This window comes from Phyllostomus hastatus, unplaced genomic scaffold, assembly GCF_019186645.2.
Source record: "Phyllostomus hastatus isolate PE091 unplaced genomic scaffold, TTU_PhHast_1.1 phas_scaffold_585, whole genome shotgun sequence".
In the NCBI taxonomy this organism is placed as follows: domain Eukaryota; kingdom Metazoa; phylum Chordata; class Mammalia; order Chiroptera; family Phyllostomidae; genus Phyllostomus; species Phyllostomus hastatus.
Genome location: NW_025334037.1, coordinates 1,879,021 through 1,898,326, shown reverse-complemented (window position 1 = coordinate 1,898,326; position 19,306 = coordinate 1,879,021). Strand labels below are relative to the sequence as shown.

Sequence of the window (19,306 nt, the reverse complement as noted above, 5' to 3'; positions counted from 1 at the left end):
AAGCTGAATAGCTTAAAACAATGAAATTAATTTTGTCCTAGAGATCAGAAGACCGAAATTAAGGTGTTGGCAAGGTTGGTTCTTTCTGGAGGGTTCTGAAGGAGTCTGTTTCATGCCTCTCTCCTAGCTTTTGGTGGTTGCCTGCAGTTCTTGGCATTCTTTGACTTGTTGCTGCAGCTCTCTAGTCTCTGCTTTTGTCTTAACATGGCATTTTTCCTGTGTGTCTATCTGTGTTTGATTTCTCTTACAAGGGCACTTGTCATTGGATTAGGGCCCACTCTAATCCAGTATGACCTAATCTTAACCAATTATATCTTTCAAGACCATATTTCTTTTCTTCAAAGAGATTTTATTTATTTATTTTAGAGGGAGGGGGAAGGGAGAGAGAATAAGAGAGAGGGGAAGGGAGAGAGAAAAAGAGGGAGTGAAACGTCAATTGGCTGCTTCTCGAATGTGCCCTGAACAGGGACTGAACCTACCAGGCATGTGTCCTGACTTGGAATTGAAGCAGCAACCTTTCACTTTGCAGGATGACACCCAACCTATTGAGCCACACTGGTCAGGGCTTAAGACCATATTTTCAAGAAGATTTTATTCTGAGACTCCAGGTAGACGTGAATTTTTAGGGTATACTATTCAAGCTAGTACACCTAATAACTAAATCAATTTTCTCTATCTTCTGGGGTTTAGAAAGAGCTTAAAATTATTTAAATGCATCTAAAGATACCTAACTACTTTGTGATTAAAAATCAAAAGGTATACAAAGAGAGAGTTAGAGAAGAGAGAGAAATAATTGTTACTTAATTTGTCTTCTCAGTTTTTATTCACATATTATATTTAGTGCCATTTTGAAATAAAAGAATTTGATGGATTGATTATGATAATGGCACAGCATAATTAAAAGTTTCCTGTATCAGTTTCTCAGAAAGATCTTCTACGATAGTTACCAAAAGTAGAATAGGCTGCTAGAGGTATTTATTGCACATTTGTGTCACAGTATCTATTCAAACATACACTAGAAGAGTATGTTCAAATATGAAATCAACTAGAATACTACAGGAGGAAAGTTACGTTATAGATGTGTTACACCAGAAGTCTTTCATCCTTCCATCGATTATGCTACATTCCATTTTGACTGTAGAGAAAATTTAAAGAAGATGTATTTCTCCCAGATTTTCTTTTCTGGTAGTAGAAGTATTTATTTGTATAAATACCACTGTGAAAAAAATTCTGTCACTCTACAAAACTTCCTTGCATCTCTTTCATATCAACCAATCCCTAATATCCATCCTTATCTCTGGGCAACCACTGATCTGTTTTCTATCACTATAGATTATATCTGTCTTTTCTGCAATCATGTGAATGGAATCCTGTGGTATGTACTTGTTTATATTTGGCTTCTTTTGCTCAGCATAATTATTTTGAAATTTATCCTTGTTGCATATACCAGCAGTTTTTTCTTTTTAGTGCTGAATAATATTCCATTTTATGTATGTACCACATTTGTCTCCATTTTTTGGTTAATGCCCTAAATATTTCTTGGTTTTTGTTGCTATTGCATTGATATTTTTTTATTTTAATTTTTATTGCTAGTATTTAGAAATGCAGTTGTTTTTATAATGACCCTTTGAGGCCTTGCTTAACTTATTTATTATTAGTAGTATCTTTTTTTTAGATTTCTAAGGATTGTTTTATAGATTGTCTGCAAATAAAGATAACATTCTACTTTTCCCATTTTTTTAGCTTTTTATATCTTTTTTTCTTGCTTTATTGCAGTGGTTGAAACTTACAGTACAGTGTTGACTAGAAGTCACAGTAGTGGACATTCTTTTTATCAATCTTAGTGGACAAGCATTCAGCCATAGGTTTTTTATAAGTATTCTTTAGTTTATTGAGGAAGTTTTCTTTGACTTGTATTTTGCTGAGGCTTTTTTTTTTTTTATCATGAATAGGTATTGAATTTTGTCAAATGCTTTTTCTGTATTTATTGAGATGGTTATGGTTTTTCTTTTACAGTTTCTTAATATGATTTATTTATTGATTCTAAGGCAGTGCTGCATTGTTTTGATTTCTGTAGTTATTTATTACAAATCTTTAAGTCAGGTAGTATAAGTCTTTTTCTCCTCAGTTTAGATACTATTCCTTGCAGTTTCTCCAGTATGGGAGTCTAGACTGCAATTGTAGTTTTTGCTGCAGAAGTGTCCTTGCTCTTTCACTTTTAGCTGCTATTCACATATTGGCCATTCACCTTTCCATTGAGTACATTGGCTGTTTTGGGGTTCTCCTGTTCCCATGCCTCCCATTCTCAAGTCACTATTGTTACTTTCTTTCTTACTCTGGTACAGATGCAGATACTTTCTAGGTTTTGTTAATGTTAGTTGTTTTCCTCTAGTTGCAGGATTTTGGGGATATGTTTTCATCTCGTTTTGTTGTAAATGTTGTCCATGAGTATTTGGTTATGCTAGCTTTTTAAAATGTGATAAAAACAATAAAATTTACCATCTTAAACATTTTTAAGTATACAGTACAGTAGTGTTAACAACTAAGTATGTATATTAGCATGCACTGTTTTCCAACAGATCCGTAGAACTTTTTCATCTTGCAAAACTTATTTTTTAAAAATATTTAATTAATTTATTTTTTAGAGAGTGAAAGGGAGGTAGACAAACGTCAGTGTGTAGTTGTCTCTCACGCGCCCCCTACTGGGAATGTGGCCTGCAACATAGGCATGTGCCCTAAACTGGGGATTGAACTGATGACGCTTTCTTTCGCAGGCTGGCTCTCAACCACTGAGCAGTACCAGCCAGGGCTCATCTTGCAAAACTTAATCTTAGTAATAATTGATCAACAACCTCTCCCCCACTTCTCCTAGCCCCTTGCAACCACCATTCTACTTTCTGTTTCTAGGAGTTTCACTGCTTTACATACTTCATATTTGTGGGGTCATGCAGTATTTGTCTTTTTGTGACTGACTTATTTTACTTAGCATAATGTCCTTAAAGTTCATCCATTTTGTAGTATATGATGGGATTTCTTTTTCTTTCCTCCCTCCTTCCCTCCCTCCTTTTCTCCCTCCTTTCTTCTCCCCTTCCTTTCCTCCTTCATTCCGTCCGTCTTTTAAGGCTGAATAACATTTCATTTTATGTATATACCACATTTTTTTTTATCCATTCATCTGTTAATGGATGTTTAGTTGCTTCCACCTCTTGGTTGTTGTGAATAATGCTGTAGTGGACATGGGTGTGCAAATATAACTTTGAAATCCTGTTTTCAATTCTTTTGAATGCGTAACTAGGGTGAGATTGCTTGATCATATGATATTCTATTCTTTAAAAAAATTTTGGAGGAGTTTTCATAGTGTTTTCCACAATAGTTGTGTCATTTTATATTCTAGTCATCAGTGCACAAGGGTTCCAATTTTTTTTGTATCCTAACACTTGTTATTTTCTGGAATTTTGATAATGGCCATCTTAACTTGTGTCAGATGTTATCTCATTGTGGTTTTGATATCTGCATTTCCCCAGTGAATAGTGATATTGAGTGTCTTTTCATATGCTTGTTTACTATTTGTATGTCTTTTTTGCAAAAATGTCTATTGAAGTCCTTGGGTTATTTTTAAATTGGATTATTTGGAGGTTTTGTTGTTGTTTTAAAGTGTAGAAGTTCTTTATATTTTTTGGATATTAACTCCTTATCAGATACAGTGGGACCTCCATTCTCAAATTGAATTCATTTCAGAAAACTGTTCAAGAAGTGATTTGTTTGAAAACCAAATCTTTGTCACCTGAGAGACATGTGACTGATCATAGAGGTATTAGCCTGGAAGGGTTGTTGGGTAGAGAACTGAGACTTGAAGTTTTGTGGACGACTGAGGCATTTTTTACATGAACAGCTTGGTCAAGAACTGAATTGTTTGAGAACCAAGATGTTGAAGAACCGAGGTTTGACTGTATGTATTTTGTAAATATTTTCCCCATTCTGCAGGTTGCATTTCTTTTTTTTTTTTTTACGATTTTATTTATTTATTTTTTAGAGAGGGAAGGGAGGGAGGGAGAGGGGGGAGAGAGAGATAAACATCAATGTGCAGTTGCTGGGGGTCATGGCCTGCAACCCAGGCATGTACCCTGACTGGGAATTGAACCTGTGACACTTTGGCTTGCAGCCCGTGCTCAATCCACTGAGCTACGCCAGCCAGGGCTTACAGGCTGCATTTCATTGTGTTGATTGTTTCCTTTGCTGTGCAGAAGTTTTTAGGTTTGACGTAGTCCTATTTGTCTGTTTTTGATTTTGTTGCCTTTTTTTGGTGTCATAATTGAGAAATCATTGCCAAACCTGATGTCAACGAGCTTTCTGCCTGTGTTTTCTGCTAGGAGTTTTATGGTTTTAGGCCTTGCGTTCAAGTCTTTAATTTATTTTGAGTTGATTTTGGGGTATGGTAAGATAGTGGTCCAATTTCATTCTTTTACATTTGACTGTCCAGTTTTGTCAACTCAAAATGTTGTTACATTTACTATCGAGACTATCCTTTCCTCATTGCATACTCATGACTCTTTTGTTGTAAATTAATTGACCATATATTTGAAGGCTTATTTCTGGGCTCTCTGTTCTCTTCAACTGATCTGTGAGTCTGTTTTTAGGTCAATACCATACTGTTTTAATTACTATGGCTTTGTAATACAGTTTGAAATCATGGCACATTATACCTTTAGCCTTGTTCTTTTTTCTCAAGATTACTTTGGGTATTTTGGGTCTTTTGTGGTCCATACAAATTTTAGGATTTTTTTGTTCCTTGTCTGTGAAAAGTACCATTGGAATTTTGATAGAGATCACATTGAATCTGTAGATTGCTTTGGGTAGTATGGACATTTTAACAATATTAGTTATTCCAATCCATATATATAGACTATCTTCCCATTTATTTGTGTCTTCTTTAATGTCTTATATTTTTCAGGTTACAGGTCTTCCACTTTCTTGGTTAAATTTACCCTTAGGTATTTTATTCTTTTTGATGTAAATGTTTTCTTAATTTCTCTTTTGGATAGTTTGTTATTAGTGTATAAAAACATGAAAGGTTTTCTTTAGATGGTTTACTGCAACTCCACTTATATGTATAGTAACACCCCAGTAACTGCATAGTAATATATGTGAACTTTTAAAAATTCGTCAATTACAGTTGACAGTATTATTTTATTTTAGTTTCAGGTATATAGCATAGTGGTTAGACATTTATACAATTTATGAAATGATCTCCCTGATAAACATACATAGTTATCAGAATATAATTGACTATATTCCCTAAGCTGTATTTTACATCCCTGTGATTATTTTGTAACTACAAATTTGTACTTTTTTTAATCCTTATCTGAGGATATGTTTGTTGATTTTAGAGCGAGAAGAAGGTGGGGGGAGAGAGACAGACAGACAGACATAGCCATCAATTGGTTGCCTCCTGTATGCATGCCCAATAGTTAATGGAACCCCTAACCTAGGTATGTACCCTGAATGGGATTCGGACCCACAACCTTTTGGTGTATGGGATGACACTCCAGCCCATTGAATCTGTAGATTGCCTGCCAGGGCCAATTTGTACTTCTTAAAACTTTATATTTTTTCCTCAAACCTCTCCTGCTTGGTAACCACAATTTGTTCTCTGTATCTATGGATGTGTTTCTCTTTGGAACATAACAGATTTTTGTAGCTATTATGTCCTGCAACTTTACTCAAACTATTGATAAGTTCCAACAGGTTTTTTAGGTGGAGTCCGTATTGGTAATTACGTGATATTTGGATTCTCAAAAGCTTACATTTCTCATCATTGGGCTTAAATGATGCTACTATTATGTCAAATTAGAAATAAGAATTATCTCTGCTCCAAAATGTGGATTTTTTTAGTTTTTCTATTTCTGATTTCACTAGACTTATGACCCGATTTCTAAACAATATTGTTTTCTTTCCTAATCTTTACTCTGTCGTTACACTGTGCCTGCATCTGCACTCGTATTTGCATTCCAAAAAACTAAATTCAAGTTCAGATTTTCTTATAGCAAGTTTTATCCTTCTGTCCTTAACACAAGCCTCACATGTTGTCATTGTTGAATAAAATGAATTATGTAATTGTCTATTTGCCAGACTTTCTGGATTTGTCCTCATACCATTCGGCCTGCTTTCCCACACCACAGAAACGTGTGTGTTATACTAAAACTCCAGTCTGATCATTGCTTTCTGTGGCATTTCATTCTATTTTTTGATAGTTCTCCTTCTCAGAATGTTCTTTATATTGACTCAAAAAAAGGTCCTCTGAATTACATCTTTGGCTCATTCTGCCCCACACTATCTTCTTCTGTATAATAGCTGTTCAAATATTTGTAGAAAGTTCTCAAAAGTGCTTCTTATTTTTCTTTTTAAGTTTTTGTGTTAAACCTTTTTCAAAAAAACATGTAATTGTTTCCAGACTCTACTAGTTTGAAAGTGCTTCTGATAGTGTATTCTAGTTTGGACCCCTTAGTGACAAGAATACAGACTCATCCTACCTTAAGAGGGTGAAATATCATAAGAAGTTTGATGACAGACACTATACTGCTGCCAGAGTTTACTGGAAGTAGAACCTAGACAGCTGTACAGCCTCTTTCTTGTGATATGTCTGCTTTTTTCTTCATGTGGGTACTGTTAACCTGTTTCTGCTGGCGAGTCTTGGCCTGGAGCTTCTCTGTTTCTAGCTTTAGTTTTACACATGACCCCTCTGTGACTGCCTGAGCTTTCTCTGTATCACAGCAAGTCTTTATACATCTCTTTGGCTGCTCTCTTCAGTCTCTCCCCTGGCACCTTTTTTTTAATTCATAATTCCCTAGCAGGGGGTTTGGTTTGTCTAGGATACCTTGTACAGCCAGGTCACTCAGGTTGTAAGTTGCTTGCCAGTTTATAGCTGCCTTGTACCCACCTTGTAGTCCCACTCATTTACTCAACAAGCATGCTGTTAAGTATCTAATATATGCCAGGAATTATTCTAAGTGCCTGGGTGTGATGCATCGGGAAACAAAGCAGGCCAAAATTGACTGTTTTCATTCTAGTGAAGTGAGACAGACAAGTAACAGTAAGCGCAATACCCAAATCCATGATTTAGCAGTTCGTGTCTGGCTGGCGTGAGGGTGTGAGCAGGGCTGCCGCCTCTCCTTGAACTGAGGGCAGTGCCATTTTTGTTAGAGTGGGTTGTGGGCAAATGGATGTCATGAAGCAAATCTCGTATAGAGAACTTCTCATTGTGTAGGTAAACATCTCAAAGAAAAATATTTATTGCGTTATGTATTAGAGTAGCATTTCCTAAAGCTCAGAGTCTGTATTTAAACAAACAGTATATGCAGGGACAGGCAAAAGTAGGTTTACAGTTGTAATACAAATATTGAATAAATAACAATAATTAATAAATAATACAAAAATAAACTGTGTTTCACATAGTCACAACTGTAAACCTACTTTTACCCATCTCGTTTTGTACTTGGTACATCTACACTGTAGCCACACATAGAAAACACTCTAATAATTTCTGTCAGTTGGTATGGGCAGCAAATACCAACTGTTCTGTGTAGAGCAGAGTACTTACTGTATTATATTTATCCACCGAATAAACCCCTACTTACTCTTCTGTTCTTCTGCAGATACGCTTCTTCGTCATTGCTACTGGCAACTCCATACCCATAGCATACTAGTTAGCAACCCCAGGGAATACTGTTTAACTCTCCTGGAGTCGGTGGCCAAGGCTGGAACAGTCACTTTGCCAGGGGTAGTGGATGGCTGGATCATCCCAGGTCAATTGCTAATCCCAGTGACTGGTCTGGATAGCCTGACAGCCCTCCCAGGGCCCAAGGGAAAGTGGGTTACCAAACATAAAGGAGGGGAAAGTGTGCCTGGCCATGCCAGTATTTCCTCACCCTTTCTAAATTTGTTTCAGACAGCTCGTCTAGCATATATGCTTTTTTCAAAGAAATATCCAGATGTTCTAGTATTTTTCTGAGGATCCTCCCTTTTTATATATTCTACTTAGTCATCATATCTCTTGATTTTTATGATGGGGTGGGATAGTAGGAGCTGAAAAAGAAAACGTGAAGGAGCTGACTAATAGCTGCTCTCTCCTCCTTCCAAGGTACCTACATACAATGCAGCGGATAATCAATTTTGCCACTCCTTTCTAGGAAGTGGTCCCTTTTCTTTTGAGGAATTTCTCCCTTCCCCTATCCATACCCAGCCCCATTTAATATGTATGCAAATAAAAGCTGATTCCATAGCCATGCTGATTGACATGACCTGCCTCGCCTCTGGACGTAATGAGGGTCAGTCTGCAGGTGTATGGACGCCTGACTTGAGGACAGTCTTCCCTCACTTTTGCTTGTTCCTCAATGTAAAAAGTCATCTTTTCTGAATTTTTAAATGTATTCAGTACTACCTTAAAAGTAGTTATCAGATAAAATATATAAACTTGGGAAATATTTAAACTTTCAGAATAAATGCTTACAAATCAAGAAACTATTCAGAAAATATTTGTTTACTTTTTAATTAGAATATTTTCATAAGTTCCACAGAAGTTGTTAGCTGTAGCAATTTACATAGTTGGAAACCAAGTTATTGTAGCTATATCCACATTTTTTATAGTGAAATATCATTTTACCATTTTTATTTTTGCTTTTCTAATCTAATAACCACTTTCAAATAACATTATATAATGGAAATCTTATCACCATGAATCATATTTCTGTGTGTAATTATAAATGTATCAGAATTTCAAACTAGACTTTCATGTTTTTGAAACATCAGATATTATTATGAAATCAGTAAATACTGTGTTGCTTCTGGAGAACTTTTAAAAGTTAAGCTCCTGCCAAAAAGGAACTTCTCAGTCAAATTTGCAATGATTAAAACAACTAATATTTTAAAATAAACAGTTATTGGTAAGGATGTAGTGAAATGCCAGAACAATGTAAAAAAAATTGTTAAATGTCTTTTTGGTGGGCCTTTTGGCTTTGTGTGAGTCTTTAAAATTTTCATACTCTTTGACCCAGTAGTTATATATTTAAGATTTTTTTCTGGAGAAACGTGATATGAGGACAAAGATTTATATAGAAAGATGCTTGTGTAGCATTATATATAATAGTGAGAAACTAGAAAATGTACATATCACAGCAAAGGCCCATTGTAGAAGATTAAGTAATAAACCAGTGTATAAAGCTAGAATTAGTATGATCTCAATTCTGTAGAAAAAGAACATGTATACAAAAAAACCCATAGGATAAAATAGTCCAAAATGTTAACAGTAATTACCTTCAGGTTTGGGATTGTGGGTGATTTCTTTTTTATATTTTTATGTATTTGAAAATTTTTTCCATTAATATTATTTTTATAATTAGTAAAAATTAATATGATAAATTATTTCTCAAGCCTAAAATACATTAGGTATGACTTTCAGAACTGAATAAGCAATTACAGGAACACCTGACTAAATATAATGAAATAAAGAACATGTATTTATCTCTGTTTTAAAAGATAGGGAGATGTAAGCTTAAAACAATTCCTGTCAATATTAATTAATTAAATAAACATTTAACTCAGTATGAACTAAGTGACAGACATTCAGCATGCTAGGGGATTCAAAGATGGTACTGAATGGAAGAAAAACCTTGCTGTCACTTCTCCTAGAAAGCTTTTCATGGTCTTCTGCACTATGCTAGGTTAGGTTCCCTTCTACCCTTGTGACTACTATGATGCACTGAAGTTATCAGTTCATGTGTCTGTTCTCCGGATGGATAATGAGTTCCTTGAGGATGGGGACCATGTATTTTCTATCTGTGTATCTTCAGTACCTAGCAATTTTTTGAATTAGCTCTGCTTGGGATGTCAGAAATGGTTATGCTTGAGGTGGATTTTAAAAAATTGGTGCGTGTGATAAATCAGTTTTATTTGAGTGTACTCAATGAACTCCTTCATTCCCCTACATATGATGAGTAGTTATACTGTAGCAATTATTAACTTTTAATTGAGAATGTTTTTATCTTTTTCGAATGTGACATCAGTTTTAGAACATAGTACTGAGTTCCTCAGTAAAATGAATTTGTTTCCATTTATCTTTCAAAGGTAAACATTTCTCCATGAAGTGACTGAACTGTAGGTGAGGGGCAAGGGGGAAGTTGAATTAATAGGGATGAGGGTGAGGGATGATAGTGGGTTATTTAAAAAAATATTAACAGAGGGTGTGGAAAATATATGTATTAACAAATTGAGTCAGGTGTTACAGGCTTCCTTAGGTTAGATGTACATATAATCAGAATGTTGTTGCTTTCACTTCAGAGTAACCTAGGGCACAGTGTAGAATGTGCAAGCACGTGAAACTCTTTAAAATGTATAGCAATAAGCAGTTTAGATCTAACCTATACTTTCCATACCCAAATTACTCTCAGATTTCATCCCCAATATTCAAGTAAAAGTCAACCCATTCTTTAGTGTCATGGGATAATTTTATAACAATGACATGGACAAGTGGTTTTCAACCAGGGGCAGTTTTGCCCCCACCAGAGGACATCTGGCAATGTCTGGAGATATTTTTGATTGTAACGACTTGGTGGTGGTGGTGGTAGGTGCTACTGGCATTTAGTGGGTGGAGGTGAAGGATGCTGTTGAACATCCTCCAGTGCACAGGACAGGGGTGCCCATGCCTCCCCCTAAACACACAACAAGAGTTATCTGGCCCCAAATGTCAGTAGTGCTGATGTTGAGAAACCCTGCCGGGTCAATGGTCAAGTTCCCGGGTCACTGTAAAAATCTTTATTTTACTCACAACAGAGTATATAACCTATAACTGAAGCTTTGTGCTGACAGTACCATTTCATTTGTCACTTAAAAGTACTTTGTTTCCCTAGAAAAGTTCTTTTTAAAGTTTCAGCTTGAGATACTGAGAAGATTGCTTTCCTTATTGGGAACAAAGGTAGTTATTCCCATGGTATGGAGAGACTCTAGATTGCTATGTTTCCATCTGTTTTTCTTAGCTTTTCATACATATGACTCTTTTGAGATTCTGTTGGAGAGGGATTACCTGCCAGTTCAGTATTACGTTTAGAAGGTACATATTTTTATGTCCTTAAAATCTTGAAAATGTTTAATCAGTATATTAATTTATTCAAATATTCATTTAGAAATAAGTATTAATATAATGAGTATTCAGATTTTATAGTACCTCATTTACTTTGATTTTATTAATAGGGTCAGGAGCAGGTCTGGGGAAAATAATCCAGAGATTTCCACAGAAGGACTGGGATGATACACCTTTTCCACAGGGAATTGAATTGGTAAGTTAATGCAATAATACAATAATACAATTGTTCAATAATACAATAGTATAATAATACAATTGTACTTCTATAATGATACTTTTCTTCTTTTTATGTTGCATTTATGGTTATATTTATGATACAGTTACTATTAAATAATTTGGTGATTTAACTGTGACATGTTACCAGAAATAATCCCTCTCCTCCATCCTCCCTATAAGGTAACCTTTGAATATATTGATTCTGGAATGCCTGTTTTACTGTTCTTTTTCACATGTAAACTTCTCTTACATTAAAGATGAAATTGATGATCCTTATATACTTGGAAGATGAAAAATTCCTTTGACTCTAATCAAAATAGTAGCTTTAGTGATAGCATATCACTAAACAAATATTTATTACATTTTTTTCTGAAAATTTCCAGATTATTGCTTTGGTGACAACTAAACAAAAAAATACAAAACAGGGGAAATGTTGGTTTAATGGTGATGTGTTATATTGAGTTCACAAATCCAAATTCTTTTTAGCTATAGGATCTTTAGGTCGCTTTATAACAGTGCAATTCAACCGCTTTATCTTTGTCAGCCATTTTAAAGGAATGCAGTGGTCAGCATAGTTTACGATAGCCACGGCATGCTCCGTGGTGGCTCCGTGGTGGCCCCTCATGATGGGTGGTGAATGAGGTGATCACTAAAGTTATTAATGTATTTTGTAATGGGGCTCTGCAGTTTGGTTCTCAAACGTGCTGGAGTGTGTATGTGTGTGTGTGCTGCCTGTGTGTGCATACACACAAACTTCTAGCAGTGTCCTTTGGAGCAGTTTTTATTGAGAGGACGTTTGGTGTAATGAGATGGTGCAGTGTACAGGCTCTGGAGGAAACTTCTGTTGAGCTCCCAGCTGGACGGTTTGACTTTTGACAAGTGAACTACTTTGAGCAGTGGAATCCTCATTTATAACATGTGGGTGATTGACAATACTAATCCCATAGGGTTTTTGTAAAGATAAAATGGGCTTAAAAATGCACATAAAATGCTTAGAACAATTTATTCCATGAATAAGTACTCGTTAGATGAGGTAGCTGGTTTGTCATTACCGTTGTTCTTGCCGTTTGTCTGACATCTTGCAGCACCTGCCCTAGGAGAGGAATTGTTGATTCTCCTGTTAGCATGGATGTTGGGGTAAAATGGACGTTGAAAATTGTGAGCTTTTTCATACTAGCTATTGACTGTCCATTTCCGCTTCACTGAGGATAAAAGATACATCACTGAATGCCTACGTTTGATTACTATAATCCCACTGTGTAAAGAAGTCTCTATATTCTGTAGACCCCCATAAAGGGTAAATCTTGAATTTTGGTATTAAAAATGGGAAAGAATATGAGGATCTAAGGAAAAATAACTTTTTGGAGAGCCCATTGTGTTCCTTTATTTTCCTCCCCTAAATGCTGACAAATACTAGTAATTGGCCTTACTTTGTGTTTAACTAGGTATTTGTACTGTTCAAGTTTTTCAACTCTGTTTAAGCATCTTTTAAAAAAATATTTTGTACTCATTTTTAACATTTTATTTATTTTTACAGAGAGGGGAAGAGAGGGAGGAAGAAAGAGAGAGAGAGAAACATCAGTGTTTGGTTGTCTCTTGTGCACCCCTAACTGGGGACCTAGCCAGCAACCAGGCACGTGCCCTAGACTGGGAATCGAACTGGCGACCCTTTGGTTCGCAGGTTGACACTCAGTCCACTGATCCACACCAGCCAGGGCTTGTTTAAGTATCTGTTTAGTGATGATCCTGAAAGGGGAAGTTTTTGGTGCTTGAGACTTTTTTGAACTTTTTTGTGAGTTCCTATCTTCTCTGACATCAAATGGAGGGAAACTACAACACTCTGACCATTTGAACAGTGAAGTACCTTCGTAAATTTCAACAGACATTATTAGGCAGAGAGATATCATGATTTGGCACTAGTTACTTAGCTGTGACTGACAAAGGATGAAAGTTTTGTGTTTTGAAAGTCAAGGGAATAGACAGTGTGATACCTCTGTGTCTCCAGTAGTGAAGGAGAGGCACTTATTGATTTACTGTTTTTTCTTTGTATGACAGACACTTCTGTGTTAAAGTGCTATCAGTGTCTCTCCAATAACAAGTAGTCATGTACTGGTGGAATGGAGATTTTTCTAGATGATTTCTTGGCTGATTCTTACTTAGCAAAACATTTCAAGGTTTTTTGGGGATAGATTATTTAGTAGTAAAGGGTAATGGGGGCTAAATACATGGTGACGGAGATGATTTGACTTTAGCTGGTGGGCACACAATGCAATACACAGATTATGTACCATAGAAATATAAACTTGAAACCTATCATCTTATTAACCAGTGTCACCCCAATAAATTTAATTTAAAAAGAATCTTTGATCTGCTGGATTATATTAGAAGTTTCTTTTTCTTTTTTCTATAGTTGATAGCAGTTCTTATCCCCTAATGTCTGCTATGCTGCATACGAAATAATTTAACATCTCTCAAAGTCCATTGAAAAAAATAATAGAATCAGTAACTGTTAAGTTTTTCATTGTCTGTTTATTGCTTTGGGCTATGCTTCATGTATTAGAGACATGAAACTGTTCTGCATATGAACAGAAATACCTTGAATCACTGTGAAATACTGTGTAATCTAGAGTAATTTCTGTAGCTTCAAGACCAGAGGTAAGCCTAATAAAATCTTAGTTTAGCTAGAGATTATCTGCTCAGTCCCTAAGTAGTTTGTTGAGTCCAGGGTGGTAGTGATGCTTTTCTGATGATTTACAGGGGGAAAAAAATCTTACCCCTTTTAAGGTAGTAGAACAACTTTTAGCATATAACAGTAAAGTTAATATTTAACAGTTGTATAGGACTGATAGGCTATGATGAATGTACATAAATTAGATGATATACAGTAGTAGATCTAATTTACACATTAGAAATTTAAGGATTAGTAAATTTAAACAATTTCATTAGGGTCTAACAGCTAAGGTGCAGCAGAGCTAGGAGTTGAAGCCAGGTCTTTTGGCTCTTAAGTGTCAGCCAAGATCTGAGAATATTCTGAGAGTGATGGTTTAGTATTTGTGTTTTAGTGTAAATACAGGATCCAAAAACAGGGTTCTGCGATTTGGGAGGACTGAAGTTTAGAAATGTTAAAAGAATGCTGTGTTATTAGATGGAAACCAACTTATTTTATCTGAGGACAGATCTAGGTTCAGAGCATACTATTGTATTGAAATTATTTTCTATTCCCGTCTTCTTCCCAGACAGCATACATTTGATGTTTAAATTCTAAATGAAAGACAATTGTATTCAGCCTGAAGACTAAGCTTTATGACTTGTGGGAGAGGATTTTAGACATTCATTCCCTAAAAAGTCAAATCCCAGACAAGGATTCTGAATTTATTCTTTTAGTTTTTATGTCAAAAAATTGTCTTCTTTTTCTTTTCTTCTACTGGAAAGTGGTGAACTTTAATTTGGATGGATTTTAAAAATAAAAATATGAAAATAAGCTAAACCAAACATAATGACTACTTTTCCAATTCTGGGATATTTTTATCTTTTTCTTGTGTTTTTTAAGCATACAAGGAGACCACAGACAGTCATATAAATAAAATTTCAGTTAATTTTAGTGACAATATTTCAAAGAAAGCTTAAGAATTGTTTTGCAGAGGAATTCTATGGCTAACAATCTATTTTGGATTATGGTAACAAATGTTTTTATTGGCTAGGTTTTGGACATCAGAAAAAGTATTGTTTTAAAAAGTATTAGCTTTTTAAAAAGATGTCCTAATTTTTTTTATATTATAATTCAGAAAATGTGCCCTATCTTTACTAAGGAATGTTTGCACTGGGGCATTTTTAGGTCTATTTAACTGTTTTTGAAAGACTCAAGTACTATGTTATAAAAATGTTGTGATGAGGAAAAGATGAGTAAACATTTAGGTAGAATTTCTAAACTTGAGGTTCTTATGAAATTAGTTTAGTTATTTAAATTATAGAATAGTGATTTGACTACCTTCAATATGAATCCATTTTTCTGTAATTGTAGGTATGTATAAACTGAGGAGGAGAGGGGTAAAATTTTTTTATTTAACATTCTGTAGTTATATAACACAGGAGAAGTAGTCTTACTATATTGTAGGATGCAATTTGTGGGCAGAGAAGTTAATATAAGTACCATGCAATGCTTTACTTCTTTAAGCTGTTTAGAATGCATTGAATACAACAAATGGGATAGCAGATGTCATTCTGACCTAGATATACATTATGTTTGGTCAGGGAACTGAGTGTGGAAAATGTGGAAGAGAATTTTCTCTTCTCTTTGTAGAGGAAAATACGTGAAAGGAGGATGAACAAGTCGGTGAATATACTGGATAACAGAATTAAGGTTCACAAAGCTCTTAAAAGGCTGGAGTTATATAGGCCTTTTATCTAAGAAGATGAATTATAATAGGTGAAAACATTGGTTCTTGCATGTGAATATAATAAGCCAGCTCTGTAAGTAATCATTTAGAATAAAGATAGACAGGATAATTTGCCAGCCAGAGAGGTTTGAGAAATACAAGAAGACAGCTAAAAGTAAAAAATACATAACCATAAAATATACTTAGGTAGAATCTAAACCCTCTGTGCTGAGGTAGCATGTTTGGTGATGAATTCAGTTTTAAAGATGATGTAAAGAACATGTAGAAGGACTGTTGATTTTGTATCGAGTTGAGGCTGAAAAGATAAGAACTGCTGTGATGTATGAAGACATGACTTTAATACAGGGTCCAGCAGGAGTAATGCCTGCTTGAGTGTGGTTGGTAGGGGAATAATATGGGTGTTATAGTTTATAGTTTTAATTTGAACATTTCACCTAAAAATGTCATATGGTGTGCCTGAGTGTGATCTTGTTATGTGACAGAGTTATATGCTTCTGATTTGGAAATAAAAGATTTCATAATAAAAAGGGGGTGTTATTTGTGCTGGACCCTATATACTAAGGACTACAAGAAAGAGTTTTTCAGTTATGTTCACAACAAAGCAAGTGGATGTAACTGGGGTTTCAACTGAAATGTGGTGGGTTCAACTCACATTTCTGTTTCCTACTTCCAAACATTGTCTCTTTGAGGTAATAAGACCACACGGCATGTTGGAACCTGATGGAATCTAGAGGATACAGCTGAGACGGTAGATTCTCTTATATCTCTGGACTGGTGGATAGTCAGTCTTGGTGTTGTTTTTCTCACATTGCTCCACGCTTACTGAGATGCTTTGTTCCCATACACTAGGCTTTCTAGAACTATAAGTAATTAGAATTGTTACTTACAATTCTGCTTATTTTACTAATGTATCAGTAGCCTCAGTTTTGCTGCAGAATCTTTTACCTACCCAGTCTCCATGGTCTGCTACTTCATTTTTACTCTCAGAACCACCTTAGACGAAGTTTTCTTGCCATGCTAGGGTCTGCTGTACCTGGTGCTTTGAGGCTATAGAGAACTTTCTGAGGAAGATGTAGAACTACTCAGGTCTAACCTTTCACAAAGTCATGTTGTTTGCAATAGCCTTGCCCTTGTTAACGCACGCAATATTGCTGCTCAACTCTCGTGTAAGAGTGAAAGGTTGTGAATTGGAAAACATGCATAAACTGAGACTATTTTTGAATCATTTTGTTCAAAATATGTAAGGTTACTTATACATGGTGCATGTATAAAGTTATTCATGGCAGAAGGTTGGAGACTACCGAAATGTCCATCAGTAAGAGAACGATTAATTAGTGGTGCCCATAGTTATTCATCAGAATATAACACAGCTGTTAAAAGGTACGTGATAGAAGATGTACAAATGGCTAACAAGTACATAAAAGATGCCAGCATCACTAATCATCAGGGAAATGTGGTTCAAAACCACAGTGAAACATCACTTTACACCTGTTATAATGGCTACTATTAAAAACAGAAAATAGCAAGTGTTGGCAAGGAAATGGAAAAATTACAATCCTTGTGCACTGTTGCTGGGAATGTAAAATGGTGAAGCTGTGGGAAATTATATTGTAGTTCCTCAAAAAGTTGAAAGTATAACTACTATATGATCTAGCAATTTCACTTTTGGATATGTACCCAAAAGAACTGAAAGGAGGTTCTCAAACAGGTATTTGTGCATACATCCATAGTGGCATTAATTACAATAGCCCAAAAGTGGAAGCAACCCAAATATCCATTGACAGATGATTGGATAAACAGAATGTAGTATGTACGTACAATGGACTATTAGCCTTAAAAAAGAAGGGAATTCTGACATATACTACAACATGGATAAGCCTTGAGGACATTACGCTAAGGGAAATGAGCCAGTCACTAGAAGACAAATACTGCATGATTCCATTTAAGGGAAGTACCTAGAATAGTCAATTTCGTAGAGACAGACAGTACTCAAATTTCTAGGCATCTGCTGCTTGCCCAGGGGTCAGGGGACAGAGGAATGGGGAGTTGTTTAATGGGTGTAGATTTTCAGTTTTCTAAGAGGAAAGAGTTCTGGAGATTGGTTGCAGAACAGTGCGAATGTATTTAACACTGCTGAACTGTACTTAAAAACGGTTAAGATGATAAATCTTACATATATTTTACTACTACTAAAATTTTAAAAATTTTTAAAGAAAAGTATGAGCCCTGGCTGAAGTGGGTCAGTGGATTGAGAGCTGGCCGGTGAACCAAAGGGTCATGGGTTCTATTTACCCAGTCAGGGCATATGCCTGGGTTGTTGGCCAGGTCCCCAGTGGGGGTCAAGTAAGAGACAACCACACATTGATGTTTCTCTCCCTCTCTTTCTCCCTCCTTTCCTCTCTCTAAAAATAAATAAAATCTTTAAAATAAAAAAGAAAAGTATGAGAGAGAGCTTTATGCAATGACATGAACAAATCTCTAAGACATATTGTATAGGAAATAGCCAAAACAATTTTGGGAAGATGAAACAAAATTGGAGGACTTGCAGTACCTAATTTCAAGATCATGCTATAAATAAAGCTCAATATGCAAGACAGTGTGGCATTGCCTTAAGGATAAAGGTGTAGATCCATGCAGTAGTCTAAGAGCAAACCCACACGTATTTGGTAAATTGATTTGCAGTGGAGTTGCTAAGGTAATTCAGTTGTGGAAAAGATAGGGTTTTCAATAAATGTTGCCAAAACAACGGAATCTCCATTTTTTAAAAAAATTAACCCTCACCTAACTTCACACTATACATTAAAATTAATCTGAAATGGATCATAGACTAAATGTGAAAGCTGAAACTGTAAAGGTTTTAAAGGAAATCTTAGGAGACCATCTTTGCAGCCTCTAGTTAAGCAAAGACCTGAGATAGAATACCAAAAGCATGACAGTAAATGGTCCCTGAAATACTTGAAAGCCCTTGAAAAGTACTGCATCAGCATACAAAAAAGGCGGATTCTCAGATAGCAAGAAGTCCCATTTTGTTTCATAGACTTCACTTGGCACTGCAGAATTTCTGGATGCTACCTGAGCCCTTGTTTTTTTGATATATTTACTTTTAGTGAAGAGGAGGACCCTGGAAGAAATGAGGGGACATGGGAGACCATCAGCAGTTCCCATAGGACACAGGTGGCAAACGCAATGCCCCGAGGGCTGAATCCAGCCCTCCACCTTGTTTTATCTGGCCAGGCACCTTGTTTCTACCCGGCGTCAGCACTGAGCTCCTTGCCTGTAGTTAAGGAGCATTTACATTTATACAGTCCTAAAATTGCATTCGGCCCTTTGAAGGCAACCACAAGGCTGATGTAGCCCCCGGTGAAAATGAGTCTGACACCCTTGCCCTAGGCGCTCAGAGCAAAATTTTCTCCTGTGTTACCTATTCTGCTGAGCCAGGTTTTTCTCTTCAAGTTAGAATTTTGGTTATATGCCAATCTGTGGAGTGACTTTGACAATGGGACTTCTTTATTAAAGTTTTAAAAAAATTGTTCTTGCTTTTTCTATTAAATTTTTTCCC

General features: G+C 35.7%; 1 protein-coding gene across 2 annotated transcripts in view; it reads left to right on the top strand.

Moving 5' to 3' along the window:
* SBF2 (SET binding factor 2) overlaps positions 1 to 19,306 on the top strand; it is a 408,723-nt gene that overhangs the window by 45,138 nt on the left and 344,279 nt on the right. For both annotated transcript variants that reach the window (XM_045825232.1, XM_045825233.1), the window contains exon 2: positions 11,242 to 11,327. In XM_045825232.1, coding sequence (XP_045681188.1) covers positions 11,242 to 11,327 — 86 coding nt within the window. The remainder of the gene's footprint in view (positions 1 to 11,241; positions 11,328 to 19,306) is intronic.